Source organism: Lolium rigidum, chromosome 3 (assembly GCF_022539505.1).
Source record: "Lolium rigidum isolate FL_2022 chromosome 3, APGP_CSIRO_Lrig_0.1, whole genome shotgun sequence".
NCBI classification, from domain to species: domain Eukaryota; kingdom Viridiplantae; phylum Streptophyta; class Magnoliopsida; order Poales; family Poaceae; genus Lolium; species Lolium rigidum.
Genome location: NC_061510.1, coordinates 11089883 through 11116975, shown reverse-complemented (window position 1 = coordinate 11116975; position 27093 = coordinate 11089883). Strand labels below are relative to the sequence as shown.

The following is a 27093-nucleotide window of genomic DNA, read 5'->3' as shown; positions in this document are numbered from 1 at the left end:
TGCCGGTGCGATCATGGAAATAGTAGAATATGATAATTTGCAGTACCTTATACAAGGACTGACCGCTCCCAAAAATAAAATCCATTGTGCCACTGATATGACTGATAGAGGAGATGAGTCCCCTAGTTGTTGAAAAGAGTATCCTAGAAGCTTAATATGTTGCACCAATAGAGCCATAGAGGATGATTTTTTCAGCGGCGAGCAGCAGCGCAACCGCCTGCTTGTTGCTCTCACCTGGCCACGCTGAAGGCGCCGAATTCTGCAGTGCGAAATGATAATGCATGTGAATGTCAAGATGAAAATATTAAATGGAGGGCAAGGAAGAAATAAGAAGGAAATCTTTATACCTCAAAGGTGATGTTACATGCACAAAAGAACATAGCTTTTATGCTTATATTAGTCACAGTGGATAGAAACATATACTAGTATCGTACATATGATACTATCTTTACAATGCATGATACTATATAGTAGTATCATATTCTCATCACATTTAATAATTTATAGAATCTCAATGCAGATCTATGTATAAGATCTATTCAACATTTAATTTAGGGTATGTACAAGTGAGGGAGGAGGGAGGGGGGGGGGGGGGGCATGGCCCCCTAGACTTTGCATGCATTATTGGGAGACGAGCCAATTGTGTAACCGGAATCCCCTCCCGATTGGTTCCATGTTATCATGGTAGAATTCATGTATGTACCAATCAGCGAGACAAACGTCTTGGTGGCATACGGCGCGACTTTTTCACTGCATTGCGTCAATGTTTCACTAATAAGTACTACCTAAATGCATGAACATCTCTTAAGAACTAATGTCTAATCAATCGCTTATGATTTCTACTACTACCCCCACCATTTCGAATTATAAAGAAAAACTTGAGTGAGCATAGAGATTAAAGGAGCTTATATAGCTAATAACGCACATGCACATGATTTAACAGGTGTTGAAGACATTAAATTTGCAGGAAATGGTCCGTAAATGCAGAATTCTCAAAATACTAACTCCATTCCAATGAGTAAGGCTTATATTATTTTTAAAAAAGTCAAACCATCTAAGTTTGACTAAGTTTTTTAATAGAAACAATAACATGGAAAATACAAAATTAATAACATTAGATACATCATGAAATGTATTTTGATATGATATATATCTATAGAATATCTATAGAATATCATATTTGTTGATAGATTTTTCTGAAAATTTGATCATATAGAATATCATATTTATTGACTTAAGAAAATTATATAAGTCTTATTGATTAGAATGGAGGTAGTATCTAGTCTGCGTCGTTTCGATGCAGAGCCCCATGTGTGGCAATAGCGGGCCGTTCGATTTTTCCATGTGTGGTCAGATGACAACTCTGAATTTTCGACGTGCCAATGGCAAAATTGCCAATGGATTGCCCAAAGATTTTGTTATCGTCATTGCTTATCTATCATGTGACACAGGAAAAACTGCGACAAAAAGAAGAACGATGAGCTGCCCAGCTGGAGGACACGAAGAGCCACTTGCAAGTCACGGGAGGGATTAATCGGAACCTAATCTTGGATACATATGAAGATGAGTGATCATTATGTCCCGCATGATTTATCATAAGCCACGACGCTCATATCTGATATGCCACCTCACTCGCTATCCAACACGTACATATTCTTTCCCAGCATATTAAAAAACAATTAGCAAACAAAAATGCACCCTTATATAAATAATCCAGGTACGTACGTACGAAAGCTATTAAATTTGCAAGAAATAATCAATAGGTTAATTAGGTATGCTCAATCTTCAACCAAGCGATCGAGCTGAGTGTGTGCAGCTCCAGCTAGCAGCATATAAACATATCACCAACTTGATGCAGCATGGATGGGTCCTAGCTAGCTCCTAGCTGATTTGATGTGCCGACGGATGCGTTCCATACACTTTACCGTGTCGATCGGGTCACGCGTATCTGGGCGATCCTCTCATCTCATGCATGGACCTTAGGCACGCAGCAAGCAAAGGTCACATATACGACCAGCATTTTTTTTACCTATGCCGCTATGCGACACACATTCCTTGGAGAATTCATAGTGAAGTCATATCATCACTTGTCAGTTATAAATCAAGAGTTCTAAGAAAAACTTACAAATCAAGAATATGTATTGAACTAGTTGCATTGGTGGTCAGACAGCCTGGCAGTATTAGTCAGACAAGTTGCAAGGTGAGCATGCGCCCGAGGTAAAAGAGGCCCACCTTATGGTATACCCTTTTCCGATTGACTAAATCATATAGTATCATTGAGGTTAGTAGAAAATTTCCTAGAAAATTTAGAATATGTCTTTTCTAGGGCATGTTTAAAGCATAAGCTACAAACCAAAATTTTGTCGAGTTATATGGTGAAACTTTGGCACAAAAAATATTCATAATTTTCTACTATCTCCTGTCTACAAAAAGAGCTGGTTAAATATTCATATCGGAGACCATCTATATGTGAAAGGAATAAATCTTTACGTATTCACCAGTATTAGGATTATATATGATTTTATACGATTTGGTTTGTTTACAACCACTTGGCGAAGTAACGGAAGCTAGACGCGCAAAAGGATATCATAGTGCAAGAACAAATTAAACCATATAATGAAACTAACCTAATAAAAAATACAATGCTACTATGAGACTCATGAATGTTTCTGCATTTGGCATCATTAGAATGGTTTGCTAAACCTATTTTCATACTACATCTGTTTCTTTGAATAAGGTGCATTCATATTTCAAGTTGAACTTGGCCTAAACAAACTGGACAACAATATCTCGACTATATAGTATATAATTGATATTGTTAGAATCGTATTGAAAATAATTTCTAGTGATACCAATTATATATGAAATATGAAAGGAGAGCGCCTTATTCATTAGAATGGAGGGAGTAATATTTTAATTTTTCTAGTATATGTGGTGTAATGTCGCAAATGTAGTGATTCAAGCATTCTTTGGAACGTTCAAACATATTAAAATATCATCAACTGAATTTTTTTAGTGTGGTATCAAAGTGTACCTGCTTCTCCCAGTATAAATTTGTGAAGATTGGTAAAATGAGTGCACCAACAGTAAAATGAGAGGTGGCCGACGGATGTGGGGTTTTCTCGATCTATAGGGGTCTAGATGGATGCATGCATGTAAGTATTGTGTACACAGTGCACTAGCTGTTAGGTCAAACATAGCGTCTCTCATGCTGTGGTTAACGGAGACCTTTTTTCTTCATTTCACACGATCAACAGATCTCTAGCTTGGCGTATGTACGGCTACTAATTCTCTGAATGGATTTGCTGCTCACTTGACGTCTTAATCGATCGTTATCAGGCGGATTGCTAGCTTAACGTTTACCCCAAAACATGCAGCAACCAGTGATCGATAGTGGTATATGCTCATATATATATACATCTAATTGGTCAGCATTATTGCATTTCCTTATACCAGTTTAATTTCTCTGGTCAATCAAGTCTATCTATGTCGGCAGGGTTGCCTAGTATGCACGTCAATCTCCATCCATAGGGCAGAGAAGCTCTCTAGATACCTAGCATGTATACGTGCGGTCGAGCGATGTACGTACGTGGTAGGATGCATCCAAAACTCGCTCTCTCGAGCTGGTTGAATTTCCCATATGTGTACAAAACAGTGAGTCAAATCGACTGCCAGTACTTCGCCAGCCTCAAGAAGTTCTAGAACTTTCCCAGACTTTGACCCTAGATAGAGATCGGTAGACATTTTACAACTTGAATTGGGAGACAAAAAAGGGGTAGTGTATCCGATTGGTCAATATTTCAGTGAGAGGACTGAGCGCAACTGAATCCTCTTACAAGACCTGATATTTTATAGGATCAGCAGCCAGGCAATGGCTTGTTTCCCATGGAGATCGATGGCATTCTGTCATTGTCCCCATATTTCCCTATCAGTTGTTTTTGTCATATATCCCGCCAGCATCCAGCATTTCGCGTTGAAGTTGCCCTACCAGAGATTCAGTAAAAAAATTATTTCCTTTCCAAATAATTTTATAGCTAATACAGTAAACACATACACGAGGGAAGCACACATGTTCGATTTTGTCAAGAATAACATCATAATTTCTTCAATATTATAGGTAGCGGTTATATTGTATGCTCGCACGAATTTCGGTATAGGCAGCAGCTATATTCTATTATTGGACATGAATATATACTCATTGCATGGAATATATAAATAAATGCCTTGATTTTTTTTTTTTTGAAAAAAGATCACTCCAGTTTTCATCCTCTGTATCGTTGATGTAAGAAACTATATACTATCTCCAGCTATAAAAAGATGTCTCAGTTTCGAATAAATTTGGATGTATCTAGATACTAAAATGGATCTAGATACATCTAAATTTTGACAAAAATGAGACATTTTTTATAGACGGAGAGAGTATTACTGATTATTCAAATAAGTCAAGGGAACCCAGGCATGCATCAATGTTGAACAAATCGGCTACAGAAAGAAAAACTGAAGCCAATCTAGAATTTAAAGGATTTGCCTATCTAAAATATCTTCATAGTTTTTTACACAAACGATAGATATATGACCCTAAAATGGAGTCTATATGATCAATATTGTAGTGAAAGAACTGTGACCAAATGCCACCACTAGCGGGAGCTGATATTTTTACTGTATTAATAGCTAGACCCTGTATGTTTCCCACGGAGATCGACAGCTTTCCGTCCTTGTTCCCATTTAACTATCTGGTGTGTACATAATTTGTCATATATCTCATCAACACTGGTGCCCCCGCCCCGAATAAAGGGACTAGGTACAGTAGTATTATATTTGTTTTCTGAGATTTTTATAGTTCCGTTAGAATACATCAGAGCATAGGCAGTCTGTAAAATCCTTGCAACAATCCTATTGAAAGTTCTCTGATATTTGGTAGGTAGCAGTTCTTTTCCTTCATCGTAGAAATTAAACATTTAACATGGATCAAATAATTAAATGAGTTAGGCTATATGGAACGAATGATGACTAAATAATGCGAAGAACAGAACATATAAGAGACATCATTGCTCGTTGGATTTCACGGAAATTGCGATTTTGGAAAATCTGGTTTTTGGATAATTAACATGAATACTGTTGGAATTTCGAAGGCCGAGGACTAGCTCATGGGATTTACAAGCTAAATAATTTATTCATTTGGAAGTACTATGTAGGAAATTTTTTAGTAGAATATAAATCTTTGAAAGTTTCTTTTTACTACTGGAAAATATCCTATATATTATCAAATAAATTTCCAAAGAGAGAAACGTACTATCCGGATAAAAGTTAAATTATGTGATAGTCAACATAATAAATATCCATATTCTCTATGCATACAGTTAGATGAACCAATTTAGATAATTATGAGTAGCTATACATAATTGTAGATATGTGGATAACCCAAGAAGTTAAATTCGTCTTCCTTGGTGATTCAGTTAATATATCACAATGGAAACCTATCTTTTTAATATATTACATCCATGTGTGTATGTAGAGAAAATTTCAGTTTGAACCATATTTGTGATCCTCGAAAAACTAGATTGTATTTTCTCGACACTTTAAACTAGACTTTAGATTGACCTACTGCAGAAGCTGCTATTGTGCTGATCTTCAAACTAGTAAAATATCTGGTTTAATGTAAAACATTGAATGTAAAATGTGCCTAAAATATCCCACAAATCTTCGAAATATATTTAATCGCCCACATAAATCTTCAAATTAGTTTAGTTCACTGATCACATTAGCGTGTTATCCAGCCGATCATCGGTCTTCGATTTTGAGAGAGAGCCATTGTTCTTTCCATATTGGAAAACCATGCACCGTACGGTGGAGATTAGAAATATTGGTTTCCTGGTGGTACCTGTATAGGTATATATGAGTTACGAAGTAGCTAGTAATTAATATGCACGTGTACGTATGTACAGTGTGGTAGTGATCTGTGGGGGGACGTTGCAAAATAAAATGACTGTCACGATAAAATAAAAGGAAAGAAGGGTGGAACAAGAAGATGTATTGTGGATCTGATCACGATTCATGTGTGATGCCTCTTTACATAAATACAATACATGCTGGCATATATATGTCACGAGTAGAGTACACACGACTTGAACAAAAACTTTTATTCCACGTACACGTACACATGCACATACGCATATATATCATTTTACAAACATACTAACCATTTAGATACCAGAACGAGATACAATGGTGACTTATACGTAGTCACACTGCAGGATAGGAAACAAACTTAAGCATGCATGCATGCACTGACGACATATACAAAGATGAAGTGGAAATTATATGACATGCAAAGATTAGTTACGAATATGCTTTGCATGAGATGCCTGACGTCGACGATTATATATCATATGCATGGCTAGCCATGGATCAGATTGGGCAGGTGAAGTCGGCGGGGCAGGTCTTGCCGCACTGGTTGAGGAGAAGGACGAGGTCGACGGGCACGTTCAGACTGATGCCGAGGACGTTGGCTTTGATGGCGGTGCAGAGGCAGACGGCGGCGTCGAGGTCCGCGAGCCCAGACAGCAGCGGGCAGCACTGCTCCGTCGACGGCACGCCGAGGTTGAGCTTGAGCAGGTTCAGGACGTTGGCGCACACGCCCAGCTTCAGCGTATCGATCGAGCAGGTACCGCCGCCGCCGCTGGACGGCGTCGGGGGCACGGGCGTCGGGATCACAGGAGCTGGCGGTGAGACGGCGATCGGTGGGGTTGGGACCGGGGTGGGGTTGGAGCAGTATGATCCGCAACCATGCGCGGTGGCAGCGAGGAGAGCCAGGTTCACGGTGAGGAAGAGGGCCAGGGTGGTGGACGCCATTGCTATGCTTGAAGCTGTAGCTAGCTCGAGTGGTGGATCTTACAAGCTTGGTAGGCTTTGCTAGCTTGGGATGGTTTTCTTGGGTTGTTTGGGATGCTATTTATAGCCCAGGTTCACCGTGCAAGTGTGCTATTCATGTCATGATCAATCGAGTTTGACTATCTATATAGTAGTATATATTACCGGATATTTCATTTGCAAAAATCGTGTAGGTGTAAAAACCAGTACTAGCACTACATTCGTAGAATAGTACGTGTGTACCATATTGGGGCTTTGCTAGCTAGTTTGTACGCTAGCCAACAAAACCTGAGAGCGGCTAAGTTGTACTAGTACTACCTGAATATGTTCATAGCATCATATATTTAATCGGGTTTAGGAATTTACAAATAATTTTTGTAAAAAAACAGACAACCTGCCACATGGAACATATACAGGCAGCCCTACATAGGAGCTCGCATTAAGTGATATCGAAGGTCACGAGAGCGTATATATAGGAGATTATTTTGTATGTGTTTGGTTCCATGTGGCCATGCATGCTACTACACCAGCACAGGAGATGTCTACTATACGCTTCCTACTTTGGTTTATTATACTGGCTCTGCTTGGCATGAACAAACACGTACGTACAGCCTGCTAGCTGTCTAATTATTTCGAAAAGTGGACCTAGTGGTTTTATTAAATTTACAAAAGAAAAACTTTTTACCATATTTGATTCCTTTATGGGATATTTTTAATATATAATGATAATGAAAATTTTGATATGTAACTACTTCGAATGAATGAAAATATATGGTCACAAAAACTGTTTTGGAAAAGAGAAGAGGAATAGGTTGATGAAGAGAATGAAGAACACAAGAAAAAGAAGCAAAGTAGCTATACATCATCACCATCCAATAATGGTCTCTCTCAAATTTCAGTAAGTTTTCTCTCTAATAATTTTGCTAGTACTTTTGGCCTTTTACTGGATGAATCATTTGATGTGGACTTATCTTATGGTAAATCATGATAAATTTGTCAGGGAGATCCCTAGTTGCATGTTTCACTCCAACAGGTCGGTGTTTTGATAGGGAGATCCTTTGCCCCTTCTCGTGTTGCTGATTTCCTTCAAACCCTGGTTAATGAGGCCATGTCCCAAGGTCATCTTTCAAGGCCTTTGTCGTTGACTTCCTCCCATGACTTCCCCTTTATTCAGTATGCACATAATACCCTTATATTTTTACAATTGATGTAAATAACTTAATTCATCTAAATTCCATCCTGCATAGTTTTGGTGTTGCCACTGGTCTAAAGGTCAATTGTGGGAAATCTAACTTGATTCCTATGAATGTGGAGGCTGAGCATTTTCAACTGCTTCTTGAGCATTTTCTTCCTTTCACTTATATGTGCCTCCTTTTGAGTACAACGAAGCCAAGAAAAGAATTTTTCCTGCCCCTGCTGCTTAATTAATGCTCAAAGGAGATTATCCTGTTGTTCCATATATCTCAATTATGGCGACCGACTAAGGATTATTAAATTTGTACTATCTTCCTTACCCACATTTTACTTAAGCACTCTGAAAGTCTACCACTAGGTTCTAAAGGAATTTGAAAAGTAAAGGAAGCACTGCCTCGGGAGGAGGGATAATGAGGAAAACAGTTCTCCCCTTGTAGTATAGGAATGGGTTTGTCGTCCCAAAAAATCAGGACGGGATTGCCATTATCAACCTTGCCGAGAAAAATAATTGTCTTCTGATGAAGCATCTTCATAAGTTCTGAAACCATGCTAGTCTTCCTTTGGTGAAATTGGTTTAAGAGACATACTATTTCTCTGCTCTGCTACCCGCCAATTGTAGAGATGTTTCATTTTGGTAGAGGGTTTGCTTAAAATGTCTACCTTCATTCGAAACATTTTCTCAGTGGTTGCCTATGTCACCTCTATTCTGTTGTGGCATGATGTTTGTCTTTAGGAGCCACTCTGCAGGAATTTTCCTCAACTGCTCTCTGTCTCTAAGGATAATGTTGTTTTCCATTGCTTGATTTCTGAATTTGGAATTCCCCCACAATCATTTCCATATGCCTCTTTTGGCTGAAGCTTTTTCTCAACTTAGACATAGGTTACAAGAGATTGACGGACAAGCCAAGTGGCTTGCATTTGGCAGTGATAAAACTTTAAGATTTATACTACATACAAATTTGTCATACACCGGCATGTTGTGTGCCCAGCTCAGAAATTGATTTGGAAGACCTGTTGTCGATCCAAACATCAAGTATTCTTCCGGCTCATGATTATGGATGGATTAAATACAATGAAGCTCCTTTAGTGGAAGAACTTCTTCATGGCAGACTACTCCTGTCCTATGTGCAATTCACATCCCATGAAGTCCATAAATCATATTTTCTTCACTTTCCCTTTTCCACGTTTTTTTGGAGAAATATTTGTCTCTATATATCATTGAGGGTCTCGTCTCTAGTTATCTCTTTCATTATGGATCTTAAGGATGAAATTCGGCAACCTTTCTTTCTGTAGATTCTTGTTATAGTTTATTGGGCTATTTGGGTGATTAGAAATGACTTCATCTTCAATGGAGTGGACCCTAGTGTGTATAGAGCACGAGGCACTTTTAATAAGGAAATGGCCTTACTTATTCACAAGGCTTCTACGTGAGCTTTCCTCAAGCTCTGGTTGTTATTTATTTCGCCTTTATAAATAAAAATATGCAGTGGGGAAACATATTGTTCATCTTTAAAAAAACTATGTCCAAGAGGGACTAATAAAGATTATAATTATACTATTTTCACATTCATGATTAACTTTATAATATATGTATAACTATATTAATTTTTAATATGATATTTGGAGGAAAATTTAATTACATGTGTGGAAGAATAGACACCAAACAGGTTCCCTTCTCATGCCTCGTGACTAGTTTATGTTGAAGAGTTACGCCCTAGAGGCAATAATAATAAGAGGAATTTATTATCTATAACTCCATATTCATTAAGTTTATCCTTCATGCTAATATTGTGATGTTCCTAGAAAATGAGTGTCTATTAATGCCTCTAATAAAACTAGCTCATTTGTTGCTAGATGATCAAGCTTTTGTGATCATGAGCATGGAAATTGTAGCAACAATGAGCATGGATTGTTTGTCTCTACAGACCCAAGACACTCATATGCTATTGTTAGTTGGAAAATAACTTTAAGTGTTAAATTATGTTAAAGTCCCTTGACCATGAGAAAATTAGTGTAAGTCATATTGGAAGGTATGCTTTGATCTTATATTCTTATCAGCCCTCACCGGTTAGCCCTGTGTGTTGGGAAGGTTAAGGGTCATGTATATCTTAAGATACTAGACGTTTAATGATTCAAGACTAGGATTTGTTTCCTCGTGACAAATGAGAGATATGAAATGTGCCCTCTCGGTATTGTGATGTTAAGTCACCATTAGTATGAATAAACCTACTAGTCGTTTCGGGCCGTACCTCACCACCGGTAGTCAGTACCAGTCGAGTGCCCACCCCACAAGCGACCGGTAGTCCAGGCAGCAGTCGCATGTCGATTTTAGCTCTACTATTATTATACCAGTTGTGTGCGCGTTTTCGGTCCACTGCTAGTCTATTTTTGAAAAATAAGCTGGGACCACCACCCTACTATCCACATGATTTTATACAAAACTCCCTAAAAACAAAATAAAGCAATTGAGTCCATGTCGTCTCCTTGTGGCGTTGACGAGATCTAGGCGAGGAGACAATCAGGAGCAGGCCATCAACGGTGGCGGAGTAGGGCATTGAGGTGGGTATCGGAGCAGGGCGTTGGAGGTGGTCGCCGTTGTCGGGGAGGAGGTGGTCATCGTTTCCGGAGAGGAGGTGGTCACCATCGTCGGGGAGGAGGTGGTCGCCGTTGCCGGAGAGGAGGTGGGCATCATCGTCGGGGAGAAGGTGGTCGCTGTCGTCAGTGACAAGGTGGTCACATGTGGCGGAGAGGATATGGTGGAGAAGTGAAAGAGGTGGAGGGGAAAGAAGGGGATGAGGAGGAGAGGAGAAGGTGAAGAAGTGGAATAGGATATATGGATATGTGTTCAATTAATTGAAGACGGTCGTCGGAATATCAACCAAGATGGTTGGCTCTCTAGTAAGTGCCGACACAATTCTTGACGCTAATCTAGGTGCTTAAGTTTAAAAAGTAAATCTCAGAAAATAGGATTTATTACCTAAAGATCGTACATCGCGATGATATTTCTCTTATTCAGCCACTACGAGGATTAAATGAAAAACAAAAATATACGCTGGCGTCCTGCCACTCAGACATTTGCAGTAGTTGCTTGCCGCACCGACATATATCCTTTTTCCTCATTCTAAGTCTCTCTCTCTCTCTCTCTCTCTCTCTCTCTCTCTCTCTCTCTATTTTTTGCATGACATTCCAGTGACCAGGCTCCTCCTATCGCACTGCCAAAAAATCCTTCGAGCACCAGAGGTCGGCTCACATCAACTGCCTCCATTTTGTCCAACATTACCCTTTCATGAAAAAACCACGCCCATGACCTATCATGCTTGCTTCTAGTTTAGGATCGAAACATCAAAGTAAATATATATAGTTGTGTCAATCAATATGGGTGCAAAGACCAGGATTACCCTTTCATGAAAAAACCACGCCCATTGCCCATCATACTATATCTTATAAAATATACTTGCGAGGAAGAAGAAGAGCCATTCGATATATGCAAAAACAAATGGATCCAGTCAAAAACCATCCTTTAGTCCATGTTCGAAAACGAAGATATATCACGTGTTGAGTTAACACTTGAGACAACATGAACAAACTACAATGAATTTGGCGCGTACAATATTCAAACTGTGTACATGATTTTGCAACTATGAAAATCAATTGCACATCTCACGACGAGATACAACGATGCATGAACATCTTGGACATGAACAAATAAAAATACATATGTAGGTAAATGTGTAAGACATGCAAGTTACGAGAGAGATTTTCTTGCTTGTAGAGGGATGGCGAGGTTTAATGCTTTTGTGATGGACGATGGATCAGGTGGAGCAGGTGAAGTTGTCGGGGCAGGTCTTGCGGCACTGGTTGAGGAGGAGGGTGAAGGCGACAGGGACATTCAGTTTGATGCCAAGGATCTCGGCCTTGAGGGCGGTGCAGAGACAGACAGATGCATCGAGGTTGGCGAGCCCGGACAGCAGCGGGCAACACTCCTCATTCGCCGGCACTGGGAGGTTGAGCTTGAGCAGGTTCAGCACGTTGGCGCACACTTGAAGCCTCAGAGTATCAATCGAGCAGGTTGGCGGTGGGGTGGGGGTGTGGCAGTATGGACCGCAGGCGTGCGCGGTGGTGGCGAGGAGAGCCAGGTTGACGACAAGGAAGAGGACCAGCTTGGAGGGCGCCATTGCACAGATTGATCGATGGAGCAATCGAGCGAGCTATGTACTGATGGCGTGCAGCTAGCGATTTGATGGCTAAGCAGGTTTTGCTTGCTTGGGATGGTTTTCTTGTGTATTTTGGGCTGGTATTTATAGCCTAGGTTTAGTCTGGGAGATCCCTGTCAATGCCAGTCATGATCGATTGAATATGAGTACTCAATCAATGTTCTTGTTAATTAGTACTGACGCCCATGTTCATTAGGAGTAATTTAAGAATGGCGGAGTACAGCGCGCTGCCCTTGTTAATTAGTAGTGACACCCATGTTCACTAGATAATTATACTATCGTGACGAAGAGTACAGCCCGGAGGTGGTTTGTCAGAATAATTAACATACGGTAAATGCAATTGCAATCGCGAAGTATCCGGCTCTCGCGCTTCACGCAGTTTCAGGTCAATGTGACAACGTGCATGCCATTTCATCGCCTCCAACAAGTCCGGCTCCAGGACCATGGGATAATGTGCATGTCATCACTCTTCATAGAGCAACCTGAGTTCAGCAGCGTTCTAGTCCGAGACTATGTTGTATCGTTTTAACTCCATGTACGTACGTGGCTGGCCATGGATGCTACTAGACCAGGAGATGCGGACGACTAGAGGTTTCGCACATTGCCTTCTCATCCTGGCTGCATGCCAATTTGCCGTGCATGGAGAGCTAGCTGTCTAGAGAGACAAATCGTTTGAACTTATGGTTTCGTCGATCTTGTTACTACTTCCTCTGTCTCACTTTAACAGACACGCAGGTACTCCAAAAAATTGCTTTAACTATTATTTTAGTCAATAAAATATGAAATACTATGTTAATAAATTTATGTCATTTTAAACATTTTTTTGAATAAGAATCTAATGATAAATTTTGTAGATATATAATTTAGATTTTGTTCATCAAATTAATGCTCAAACTTTTACTTGAACTTCGTGCGTGGCAGTTAAACTGAGAGGGAGGGAGTAGTTTTCAGCGCATTAATCGGACGGTTGCTATTTACTCCCCTAGCTGATACCCATCATTCGCCGCATCTCTTGTTAGGGAAGCTGACTACAACCCTTCTTCTATGGTGGCTCCAAATAAAATATTTTGGTCTCTCTTTTATTCGGGGAAATTAAGTTTTTACCAGTTTCTCTATTGCCACACTACATCTCCTTACGTTTCTTTTATCTTGATCTCAACAGTACCTTCCATAGTATTTCGGAGAGAAGATGTTGAGTGGTTCTTCAACCGTACCTTCTCCAGTACTTAGGAAAAAAACCGTTGTGAGGTCAACATACTGTTACCTTCATCTCCAGTGAATTAACAAAAAAACATACTACATTATTCGTCGTGCGCCTCTTTTATTCAGGATAATATTATAGGTCAGCTCAAGATCACCCTACATGCGTCGAGAGGGGGGGGGGGGTCCCCATACTACAACTAATTACACCTCTCTTTTTTAATCTCGGGGGGGGGGTCGCCATACTACAACTAATTACACCTCTTTTTTTTATCTCGGACTACGAAGTGTTTCAACCTTACACTTAAATTGTACAGTATTCTAGAAAGAAAAATGTTGGATCATTCGTCGCCTATCTTATCCAAGAAAAATAGTACAATCCACGTGAGTCCCCTTGCTACGACGAGACTTTTGGGTTCCTTGTTACCGCCTGAAGAAATGGAGGCGGTGGTGGCCGACTAAATTGTACTGGAAAGAAAAATGTTGGACCATTCGTCGTCTACATTATCCAAGAAAAAATAGTACAATCCACGTGAGTCCCCTTGCTACGACGAGACTTTTGGGTTCCTTGTTACCACCGGATGAAATGGAGGCGGTGGTGGCCGACAAGCGGAGGCGGGTCGAGCCTGATACTCAAGAGCCACCGCATAGCGTCGACCTCATCTGCAGCCTCTCCAATGAGATGTTGGAGATCATCATATCTTTCCTCCCCACCAAGTCCGTGGTGCAGACAACCGTCCTCTACTAGAGGTGGCACCACCTCTGGTGCTCATCGCCCCTCAACCTCATCATCCAGTGCAACTTCTTCGAAAAGGAACGCAAACAGGACTCCGCAGTTTTCATGATCCGCATGGCGCACCCTGGACCTACCAAAAGAGTACACATATATGGCTTGCATACCAAAGAGAAGCTCGCACTACTAGGAAAACGCCTATAGGTGGAGGCAATATATGCCGGCGCACCACCTTGCACGTGCGCCGGTGGAAAGTGTTGCCGGCGCACCCCTTTTCCGCCGCGCCGGCGATGGACCTATACTGCCGGCGCACAAAAAAAATTAGTGCGCCGGGGATAAAATTCGAAGAGATCTGGCCGCCCCCAAAAATTCTGGGCACCTTACCCCGGCGCACCTCTATGGTGGTGCGCCGGTGGTAGACAATTTACCACCAGCGCACCAACATAGAGGTGCGCCGGGGGTAAGTTGCCTAGATTTTTCTCTCCACCCCCCCCCCCCCCGGGAATCGCCTTTTCAGTCTTCGAAAAAATAATAGAAAATGATAGAAAATTCAAAAAATAAAATCCTTTGAAATGCCCATGTAATATGTGATCTAGTTTTAGGGAAAATTTGAAAATTTGAATTTCGATGTATTATGCAAAATGGCATCATCTTTCGGTAAAACGGGATTTCTGGTTGCATACGACCTCCGATGAAAAACTTTTTTATATCAAAATCGATCTACTCGATCTACGGCCGTTTGGAGAAAAAATGGATTCGTCAATTGGAAAACAGAAACAGGACTTTTTTGAGGTTTAAGATTTGGGTGAAAAAAAAAGAAAAAATACCCCCGGCGCACCACCCTACTTGGTGCGCCGGCGGTAAGAGTGCTATATAGGCACAACTCAACCCGCGGTGCTCACTTTCCCCTTCTCTTTTCCTCCTCCTCCTCCTCCTCCTCCTCCTCCTCCTCCATCTCCTGCTCCTCCTTCTCTATACCGAGCTTCTGCGGCGGCGAGCTACTCCGGCGACCAACTCATCCTCCTCCTCCACCGACGGCCACGACGTCCTCCGACCTCCTCCACCACCTCCAGCCTCCTCGACGTCCTCCGGCCTCCTCCAACATCTCCGGCCTCCCCCATCACCGTCGGCCACCTCCACCACCTCCGGCATCCTCCGGCATCCTCCACCTCCTCCGGGCTCCTCCACCTCCGGCCTACTCCTCCTCCTCCGGCCTACTCCTCCTCCTCCTACACCGGCCCGCCAATCTTGGGAGCTTCCAAGCATCCTCAAGCACCTCATGCACCTCCTACATCGGCGCATAGACGACAACCACGGTTGACTAGCTAGATCTAGATCTAGATCTGGATCTGGATCTAGATTTGATTTTTTTTTGTTTTCTTGTATAACTTACCGCCGGCGAACCAGACAGGTGCGCCGGGGATAACGCGCGATACCGCCGGCGCACCGACTGGTGCGCCGGCAATAAGCTATTATCACCGGCGCGTTCGCACCGGCGGGCTCTTGGTGCGCCGGCAATAGCCCATTTTGGTGCGCCGGCAATAAGCCTTTTCCTAGTAGTGTCGATACCAAGCTCGACAGGTGGTCCCGTTCAGGCACCCAAAATGGCCTCGAGGACCTCATATTCCATGGTGGAAAACTATCGAGCTCCCTGCCGTAGTCCGCACTCCGCTTCGCACCCAAGTTACGCATCGCTCGCCTTTGGTCCTGCTATTTCCTGGAATTTCATGTAGATCCCTTTCTTGTAATTGGATTAAATCAACATGAGCTCTACAACTTCCCCATCTCGGAAGAGGCCAATGAAAGCCTTGTTGCTTACTATATTGCGCTCGAGGGCCTTCAACTTCAGGAGATCCACAAGTTGATAACCCTCTGCATTGTGTCGCTGAGTATCCGTATGATTGATGTGTTTGGCTTCAAGGAGCCTAGAGACCATATGATTTTCCACGAGCTGGTCATTCATGATGCACCTTACCTTCAGAGATTGATCATACTTTCTCTAGCGGGCCCAACAAAAATCTATGTTATCGAGGCACCTAAATTGATAGTATTGGCCTATGAGTCAACCGAAAGCTCCGAACTTGTTATTGGAGAAATACTCATTGACTTACACCGGTATTTTTCTTCATCTTGAAATCCAAATTGTGTTATTTGTATTTTTATCAATGTACTGGTGTCCTCCCAAGAATGATTTCAACCAGCTTGACAATGTCTGTGTGGACAATCAAGCGCGAGAAATAATTACAAAATATTGCTTTTTGTAGGATTCGAACTCAGAAACTTGGCCTCCCACCCACATGTTTGTGCCATCTCAGCAATAATCCCATATGAAATTAACTAACATACTCCCTCCGTTCTGATTTAGTCTACATTCTAGAAAAAATAAGATAAATTAGTATTGCATTTATTAGTACTACTTGGATATGTGAACAACCAATCCAAACTACATTGAAAATAACAACAACCAATAAAGAGAGCAAAATCACTTCGTTTTCAGTGTTGTTGTTGACTAAAAGCTAGAATGTAGAGTATTTCCGAACAAAGTTTGGAGCTAGAATGTAGAGTATTTCAGAACGGAGGGAGTATGTAACATATATGAAATTTACTATCATATATTAAATTTTTAACTATATGAAACAATGTATGAAACCATGTATAAAATTCACTAAAATATTCCTAATTCTATATCTAAGTACATGAAATTTCACTAACATATTCCTAATTTTATATATATTCCTAATTCTATATATGCAATTCACTAACATATTCCTAATTCCTACAAAATTCACTAACATATATTCATAATTTCTTACATACACTAACGTATTCCTAACATATGCATATTCCTAACATATTCACTAACATTCCTAACATATATAATTCCCTAACAACTATAAAAAAATAGAGAGAAAAAACAAAGAATTACCAACAATTGCAAGGTGGAGAGTGGCTGGCGCGCGGCCTCCCGACCGAAGAGGTGGTGGCGGCGGGCGGTGGCGGCTGCGTGTCCGATGGCGGCGTGGAGGCGTCGGAGAGGAGAGTGGCCAGCGCGGGTGGATGCGGCCAAGGAGGTGCACGCGTCCGAGGATCGGAGGTGGCGGTGGTTGTGGAGCGCGGCGGCTTGATCGGTGGCGGCTGCAACGGCAGATCAAGATGGGCGGAGGGCGCCGGTCGCGAATTTGGCAGCCTGCCGGCGTCCTAACACCTTGTCTACGTCTGCGCGGTGAGGGAGAGGCACGCCGGTTATAAAGTAACGGCCTTTAGTTTCGATTGGTGGCACCGACATGTCCTCGCTCCAACATCTGAGTCTCCCTCGCTCTCTGCCACTCTCTCTTCTATGCCCACCCCATGACTAGGCTCCTCCCATCGCACTGCCTAAATCCATCGAGCACTGGCAGGTGGTCGGATCACAGCAGCTGCATCCACTTTGTCCTTGCGAGGGTGCAGCCGTGCTTGCTTCTAGTTTGAATCACAACATCAGGATTACCGTTTCATGAAAGAAAGAACGCCCATGGCCCATCATACTATATCTTATACAAAATACTGGTTAAATTAAAATAAACATGTAAGAAAGAAAAAGATGCAGTCGGTGTATGCAAAAACAAATGGATTCGATCAAGATCTTTCCGCGAGTCCATGTAAAAAAAAGAAGGTATATCACGTTTTGAGATAACACTTAAGACAACATGAACAAACTTGAATGAATTTTAGGTATACAGTATACAAACTGTTTACATGATTTTACAACTATGCAAATCACTTGGACATCTCCCAATGAGATACAAACAATGGATGAACATCTCGGACAGGAACAAATAAAAATACATATGTAGGTACAAGGGTAAGAAATGCCAGCTACGAGAGTGATTTGCATGTAGAGCGATGATGAGGTTTAATGCTTTTGTGATGGACGATGGATCAGGTGGAACAGGTGAAGTTGTCGGGGCAGGTCTTGCGGCACTGGTTGAGAAGGAGGGTGAAGGCAACAGGGACATTGATTTTGATGCCGAGGATCTCGGCCTTGAGGGCGGTGCAGAGACAGACGGAGGCATCGAGGTTGGCGAGCCCGGACAGCAGCGGGCAACACTCCTCATTTACCGGAACGGGAAGGTTGAGCTTGAGCAGGTTCAGCACGTTGGCGCACACTTGCAGCCTCAGAGTGTCAATCGAGCAGGTTGGCGGTGGGGTGGGGGTGGGGCAGTATGGACCGCAGGCGTGCGCGGTGGTGGCGAGGAGAGCCAGGTTGACGGCGAGGAAGAGGACCAGCTTGGAAGGCGCCATTACACAGATCGATCGATGGAGCAAGCGAGCGAGCTATGTACTGATCGATTGCGTGCAGTGATTTGATGGTAAGCAGGTTTTTCTTTGTCTGGGATGGTTTTCTTGGGTATTTTGGGGTGGTATTTATAGCCTAGGTGGCAGTGTGCGAGATCCCTGTCCATGCCACTAATGATCCTTTGAATATGAGTAATTTAAGAACAATAATGCTATGTTGATTGTTACAAGGTGACTTACGGATGGACGTGGCGTGGACTGGTTGGTCGGGACATGAATTGTCGGACCAACTTACTGAATCTGCCCCAATTGATTGGTCCCACGTCATGTCCGTAAGTTTATTCTGTAAAAAAAATTCGTAGGTGTATCATTACTGATTTAAGAATGGTGGAGTACAGCGCGCTGCCCTTGTTAATTAGTACTAACACCCATGTTCACCAGATAATTATGCTATCACAACGAAGATTAGAGCCACGGAAGTGGTTTGTCGGAATAATTAACATACGGTAAACGCAACTGCAATCGCGAAGTATCCGGCTATGGTGCTTCACGCAGCTTCTGGTCAATGTGACAACGTGCATGCCAATTCATCGCCTCCAACAAGTCCGGCTCCAGGACCATGGGACGACGTGCATGTCATCACTCGTCACAGACCGACCTGAGTTCAGCAGTATTCTAGTCCGAGATTATGTTGTATGATTTTGACTCCATGGATGTACGTGTGCAGTGGCCATGGATGCTACTAGACCAGGAGATCCCTACTAGAGGTTTCGCACTGTCGATCTTCACTGTTGTACAGTAGCGATTTGCTAGTTTGATCTACAGTTCTACACTACTGTATGTCCCGTACTGCGCATTATAAGCTGCTGCACACTGTTACTGAGTTTTAGAGGTCTACAGATCAGCGTCAAATAGAGGCCATCTACAGTTACATGTTTGTGAAAAATATGTCAACTCTGTTCAGTAATTTCATGGCTCCATATGGAAATCAGCGGGTTATGTTTATCCTCTTACAGCTTCATGCATTGTGCTTCACTAGTGTTAGTATTTCCTAGATTCATCTGCCTACTTCACATATCGTGATATTGTACAGATATCCTGTTATTGTACAAGAGAAACCGAATCAAAAGTGCACATGAGAATGCCCCAATGCAATGTAACAACACTTCGGTCCTGAGAGGGTTAAACTCCATCCTTTTGTTTGCAATTTCAATATAGAAAACCTAAGATACGTTTACAATTTTTGAAATATGAGAAGCTTAATTTGAGTTGCCGTGAAAATATCTCAAGGTAAAGTAGAAGTGAATGCAGTTTGATTCCATAATTTAGAACATTTAGGTATTTATGACATTTTTCTAATTCTAGAGTTCATCACTAGTAGAAAATAGGCATTTCGTCAGGCCCCTTTGGTCGTGGCTGTGTCCTGGGCCGGGACTAAAGGTCTGGCCACGTCACCCTAAATCCGCCCAATCGTACGGCACCCATTGGTCCCGGTTTGTTAGGACTCATTTATCCCGGTTTGTATTCCAAACCGGGACTAAAGGGTTTTGCGGCCCACTGCGCCTGCGGTACCCCCTTCAGTCTCGGCTGGTGAGACGAGCCGGGACTTAAAGTCAAACGGTTCATTCCCCGCGCGGACGCCGATCGTCGCGTCGCAATTAATAGCGTCGAAATCGAGCGTCACGCGTCGGAATCTGGGCCGCAGGCGCCGGCGGCCAGCCACGGGAATTGATCACCCGATGGCTGGCCTGTTCATCTTGATCTTCCTTTTCTTTATATGCCTCACATCTTCTCCACCATTGCCACACACATTCTTCATATCTCCATCATCTCCTCTACCAAAAAGCTTTCTCTCCATCGATGTTTCGGCTAAAATGGAGCACCTCGCGCGCGACCCGGCTCCTCCATCTCAGATATACCACATCATGGCTGAAGGGATGTCTTTCAAGATGACAATCGCTCTCCGTGCAAGAAGGGTGGAGAAGTGGATCCGCGCGGGACTACCTCGACAACGCACCAATCAAGTGCGTCGGCTTGGACTGCGAGTTCACCAACCCTCGCGAGGGTGATCAACGTGCCGACGTCCTTCAACTCACCGTGGCGTCCGAGAATTTGGTATTCCAAATTTATTAGGCCGATGAAGTGGCACAAGTTCTCAAGGAGTTCTTGCAGGAAAATACCATCAGATTCTGCTGCGGGGCTATCGGCAAAGATGTGGAAATGCTGAGTTCCTACGTTATTCATATTGCTTCTGCGTTCAACCTCCAGATGATACTCCCGAACCCCACCAACAAGCCCACTCCAAGTCTACATGATCTGGCAAACTCTACCGTTGGGACAAACCTTGAGAAGAAGAAGAGGAAGAAGTACAAGAAGAAGGACGCCGCGGAAGAAAAGAAGATGAACTGATATTTGGATGGGCCAATGTTTCATTGAGCTACGAGCAAGTGCGCTATGCCGCTCTGGACGCTCGTCTGTGATTCGAGATGGCTAGGAGTTATTGGGAGCTAGTTGGCTACAATAGCCATGTTAATCGTCTCAACATTTAAAGAATTATGTGTATGAACTAACGTGTCTTTCTATAAATCGTCTTCAATCTATATCGAAATATGTGTATGAATTGTGTGTCTATCTATAAATCATCTTCTATATTTGTATCAAATTCTAGCGACATATTTCCTTGTGTATTTTACATCTCTGCATTCACTCAGTCCTGCGGCACGTATCTTGTATACCTAAGTTATATTAGTCCATGCGCTCCACCATCACGCTGCAACCGAAGAAGCTGCAATGACCATCCCTCCTCCTCCGGGATCGTTCTAGTATCTGCAGTGCCCAGGACCGACGGCTGCACCCGGCGCTCCACCATCACGCTAAAACCGAAGAAGGTGCAATAACCATCCCTCCTCCTCCGTGATCGGTCTAGTATCTGCCAGCGCCTAGGACCGACGGCTGCAACCGGCGCTCCACCATCACGCTCGAACCGAAGAAGCTGCAATGACCATCCCTCCTCCTCTGTGATCGGTCTAGTATCTGCCAATGCCCTGGACTGACGACTGCACCCCGCGCTCCACCATCATGCTGCAACCGAAGAACCTGCAATGACCATCCCTCCTCCTCAGTGAGCGGTCTAGTATCTGCCAGCGCCCAGGACCAATGACTGCACCCGTCGCTCCACTATCATGCTGCAACCGAAGAAGTTGCACCGACCATCCCTCCTCCTCGGTAATCGGTCTAGTATCTTCCAGCGCCCAGGACCGATGGCTGCACCCGGCGCTCCACCATCACACTGCAACCGAAGAAGATGCACTGACCATCCCTCCTCCTCCGTGATCGATCTAGTATTTGCCAGCGCCCAGGATCGACGTCTGCACCCGGTGATCCTCAATCACGCTGAAACCGAAGAAGATGCAATAACCATCCCTCCTCCTCCGTGATCGGCCTAGTATCTGCCAGCGCCCAGGACCGAAGGCTGCACCCGGCGCACCACTATCACGCTGCAACCGAAGAAGCTGCACCGACCATCCCTCCTCCTCCGTTCTCCTCCACCGCGACCATGCCAGCATGTTGACAAAATAAAGATATTATTTTTCCATAATAATAAAAAAAATGATTTGATAATTGAGTCCAATTGTGGTTTACATATTTAAAGATATTAATTATTCTGCCATATTATATTTATAATGCATATATTATTTGATAATAATAATAATGAATAAAAACATAACTATTTCATATTCAAATTTCTCACATTTTTCCTAGTAATAAAGCATATAGTATTTGTCCAATTACGGTTTACAAATTTAAAGATATTAATTATTTGGCCATATTATATGAATAATACATATGTTATTTGATAATAATAATTAAAATGAATAAAAACATAATTATTTCATATTCAAATTCCACACATTTTTGTAATAATAAAGTGTATATTATTTGTCCAATTGCAGTTTACAGATTTAAAGATATTAATTATTTGGCCATATTATATGAATAATGCATATATTATTTGATAATAATAATAATAATAATATTAATAATAATAAATGAATAAAAAAATAACTATTTCATATTCAAATTCCTCACAATTTTCTAATAATAAATAATATATTATTTGTCAAAGATGATTTATAAAAAGACACGATGGTATAAGAGTTAATAGGATTGGTAAGGTAGTTTTTACAACAAGATATAATCACATTCACGGGAGCAAAGCAGGAAAGAACCGAGAAATTAAGCGTGCTGAGGGTGGAGTAGTGTGAGGATGGGTGACCAACCGAGATGTGATGACCAAGTTTACAATTTGACAACAGATTAAGTGTAATTAGTATTAAAATGGTACAAGTCTGTATAGTCACGGTCGGCCAACCGAAACTAGAGCCTGTTACAGGCCGGGACCGAAGGCTCTGTCTCCACTAGTGCACACTGAAGTACAAAGATAGATTCAGCATGTTTCCTTTCAATTCCCACACAGAGAGATCAAATTTTCGTACTGGTATTTTACAGGCTTATTCTAATGGAAATATGCTTAATTAATAAGATTCTGGCTTTGTTTTACAAACCTGCTTTCTTCATGCATGATCAATCGTCAAATTTTTTTTTGATTGCCATGGACGATCCTCATTTATCTTTTTCCTGTATTCCTCCTACATCATATAGGAATTTGATTTATTAAAGGTATATTTGCCACACTCATAATTTTTTGGCAATTTCATCACCAATGGATCCATAGAACCTCTCTGCCCGTCATCACAATTATGCTTCACCGCTGGTTGCAGTCATACATAGATCTTGCAGGTAGTGGTATGAGGCGATCAATTCGATTGTTGTGACTTCAGTTGCGTTTCTTACCGTGGCCTTAAGAAAGATAATATTTTAGTGTACTTTATTATAGCTCATAATTACAACACAGTAATATGATAGAGTATGGCTAGCCTATTTAGGTGTCTTCTGTTCCCTTGGTTGATTCATGTTGCAACCATATCGGGTTTATGACTGTACTTTATGTGACTATCATACTCGTACTTGATACTTTGTGGTTTTTAATAAAAGGCCGTGTGCATCAATTGATGCAGAGGCTGTGATGATTGCTTTTTTATCTAAAAAAAGTAAAACCATAGACTTTTCTTCAAATGAATGTTAAATCAGTAACAAAACAAGATATATTATCAAAGTGAGCCATTGCACTTTGTTAACAAAACCGTCAATTGTGATGAAATTTGAATTTTTATTTGCTGCCAGAAATAGGCTTATCAAGATTTTATTTATCAAGATGTGCATTGCACGTGCCACTTTAGTAAAGAAGAAGAGGCAGTCAGTATATGCAAAAACAAATGGATTCGGCCAATGATGAGGACATCCCTACTACATCACTACCTCCGTCATTGCCAAATGAAGATGAACCTGTTGTGAAGCTCAAGTCCAATGAAGTTCGGATTGGACAAATTACAAGGGCTCGTGCGAAGCTACTTAAACAACAGGTGAACTTGTTTCTAAACGACACTTTGATTGATGAGAACTTTATACTGCCTAAGTCCTGTCACTTATGTATCATCAGGTATCAAGAGGAGACGAGCATCGCACGAGGAGGAGAGGAGCAGCTGGACTTGAAGAAGGACGTCAAGATGGACGTGGAGCTGGACATGGAGCTGGACATGAAGATATCTCATGGACGCGCGAGGGAGGAGCGGGAGGCATGCGCGAGAGGAGAAGAGGACGTCTAAGCCGGCCCAGCGCCCGGTCAGACCGGCCGCCAGACCGGCGTGCCCGGTCCCTGGCCCGGTTCAACCGGGCGGCACGCCGGATCACCCCGGCGCCAACCGGGCGTCGTACTGGGGCCAACCGGAAGGACATCTGCGACACTTCAGGTTGGCGCTCGGTCCCTGACCCGGTCTAGACTGGCCAGCCCGGCCCTAGGCCCGGTCAACCGGGTTCCAGACTGGCCTAGTCCGAGTTTGTCTTGACCAGATCTATTCTGGGTCGGTTATTCTTGTATCTTTTCGACCAGAAGTCGTCCCGGACGTCTATATAAGTGCCCAGGACGCCCCTAGCTGCTTTAGACCACGTTTAAGATAAACCCTAGTTCTTAGTTGTTTGCTTTAGCAAAACTATTGAATCCCTACACCATATTGCTTGATATTGTGTAGATCCTGATAAAGTCTTGTGTGATCTGCTGTTCCATTGAGAATCAGACGGTTGCAACTTACCGCTTCGTGGTCGGTGATAACGCGTGAAGCACACGTCCGTTGGGAACCCCAAGAGGAAGGTGTGATGCGTACAGCAGCAAGTTTTCCCTCAGTAAGAAACCAAGGTTATCGAACCAGTAGGAGATGAAGGCCACGTGAAGGTTGTTGGTGAAGGAGTGTAGTGCGGCGCAACACCAGGAATTCCGGCGCCAACGTGGAACCTGCACAACACAATCAAAATACTTTGCCCCAACTTAACAGTGAGGTTGTCAATCTCACCGGCTTGCTGTAAACAAAGGATGAAACATATGGTGTGGAGAATGATGTTTGTTTGCGAAGAACAACAGAGAACAGAGATTGCAGTAGATTGTATTTCAGATGTAAAAGAATGGTCCGGGGTCCAGAGTTCACTAGTGGTGTCTCTCCAATAAGATAAATAGCATGTTGGGTGAACAAATTACAGTTGGGCAATTGACAAATAGAGAGGGCATAACAATGCACATACATATCATGATGACTAATTTGAGATTTACTTAGGGCATTACGACAAAGAACATAGACCGCTATCCAGCATGCATCTATGCCTAAAAAGTCCACCTTCGGGTTAGCATCCGCACCCCTTCGAGTATTAAGTTGCAAACAACAGACAATTGCATTAAGTACTGTGCGTAATGTAATCAACACAAATATCCTTAGACAAAGAATTGATGTTTTATCCCTAGTGGCAACAGCACATCCATAACCTTAGAACTTTCTGTCACTGTCCCAGATTCAATGGAGGCATGAACCAACTATCGAGCATAAATACCCCCTCTTGGAGTTACAAGTATCAACTTGGCCAGAGCCTCTACTAGCAACAGAGAGCATGCAAGATCATAAACAACACATATATGATAGATCAATAATCAGCTTGACATAGTATTCCATATTCATCGGATCCCAACAAACACAACATGTAGCATTACAAATAGATGATCTTGATCATGTTAGGCAGCTCACAAGATCTAAACATGATAGCACAAGAGGAGAAGACAACCATCTAGCTACTCCGTGGACCCATAGTCCAAGGATGAACTACTCATGCATCAATCCGGAGGCGGGCATGATGATGTAGAGTCCTCTGGTGATGATTCCCCTCTCCGGCAGGGTGCCGGAGGCGATCTCCTGAATCCCCCGAGATGGGATTGGCGGCAGCGGCGTCACAGTAACTTTTCTCGTATCGTGGCTCTCGGTACTAGGGTTTTCGCGACGGAGAGAATAAATAGGTGAAGGGGCAGAGTCGGAGGGCGCCCGAGGGGCCCACCCCATAGGCCAGCGCGCCCCCCCTCTTGGCCGCGCCGCCTTGTGGGGTGACCGCCTCGTGGCCCCTCTTCGTCTCCTCTTCGGACTTCTGGAAGGCTCCGTGCAAAATAAGACCGTGGTCATTTATTTCGTCCAATTCCGAGAATATTTCCTGTGTAGGATTTCTGAAACCAAAAACAGCAGAAAACAAGAACTGGCGCTTCGGCATCTCGTTAATAGGTTAGTGCCGGAAAATGCATCAAAATGATGTAAAGTGTATATAAAACATGTGCGTATTGTCATAAAACTAGCATGGAACATAAGAAATTATAGATACGTTTGAGACGTATCAAGCATCCCCAAGCTTAGTTCCTACTCGCCCTCGAGTAGGTAAACGATAACAAGGATAATTTCCTACTATCATAATCTTGATCAATACTATTGTAAAGCATATGAGATGAATGAAGTGATTCAAAGCAATGGTAAAGATAATGACTAAACAACTGATCATATAGCAAATACTTTTCATGAATAGTACTTTCAAGACAAGCATCAATAAGTCTTGCATAAGAGTTAGCTCATAAAGCAATAGATTCTTAATAGAAGGTTTTGAAGCAACACAAAGGAAGATATAAGTTTCAGCAGTTGCTTTCAACTTCAACATGTATATCTCATGGATAATTGTCAACACAAAGTAATACACTAGTAGGAAAACGCTTATATGTGGAGCTTAATTCTGTGGCGCACCACTAAAAATGCGCCACATAAAGTTATTTTGTGGCGCACCAGGCACGGTGCGCCACAGAAATAGCTTAATTTTGTGGCGCACGAACAATCCATGCGCCACAGAATGAGGTGGGGCCAGTCCCAATCATTGGTTTCACTATTTCTATGGCGCACAGGACCACGTGCGCCACAGAAATAAGACATTCAGTGGCGCACTGGTCCTGGTGCGCCACTGAATTAAGACTTTCTGTAGCGCACGTGGGATGGTGCGCCACAGAAACTACACATTTCTGTGGCGCACATGAGTTCCATGCGCAACAGATTTTTTTTTTTGGCTCCCAACGCAACTCCACCCCCCTGTAGATCGCCTTTTTTACCTCTGTAAAAAATGAAAGAAATAGATAGAAATTTC

At 42.6% G+C, this 27093-nt stretch overlaps 3 protein-coding genes across 3 annotated transcripts; all 3 read right to left on the bottom strand.

Moving 5' to 3' along the window:
- Nucleotides 1-6157: 6157 nt before the first annotated feature.
- Nucleotides 6158-6908, bottom strand: LOC124694495 (cortical cell-delineating protein-like). The gene has a single exon (XM_047227481.1). The coding sequence runs from the start codon at nt 6850-6852 to the stop codon at nt 6409-6411; it is 444 nt and encodes a 147-aa protein (XP_047083437.1). The 5' UTR covers nt 6853-6908; the 3' UTR covers nt 6158-6408.
- Nucleotides 6909-11876: 4968 nt separating this feature from the next.
- Nucleotides 11877-12239, bottom strand: LOC124694496 (cortical cell-delineating protein-like). The gene has a single exon (XM_047227482.1). The coding sequence runs from the start codon at nt 12237-12239 to the stop codon at nt 11877-11879; it is 363 nt and encodes a 120-aa protein (XP_047083438.1).
- Nucleotides 12240-18129: 5890 nt separating this feature from the next.
- On the bottom strand, nt 18130-18492 carry LOC124694494 (cortical cell-delineating protein-like). The gene has a single exon (XM_047227480.1). The coding sequence runs from the start codon at nt 18490-18492 to the stop codon at nt 18130-18132; it is 363 nt and encodes a 120-aa protein (XP_047083436.1).
- Nucleotides 18493-27093: the final 8601 nt, after the last annotated feature.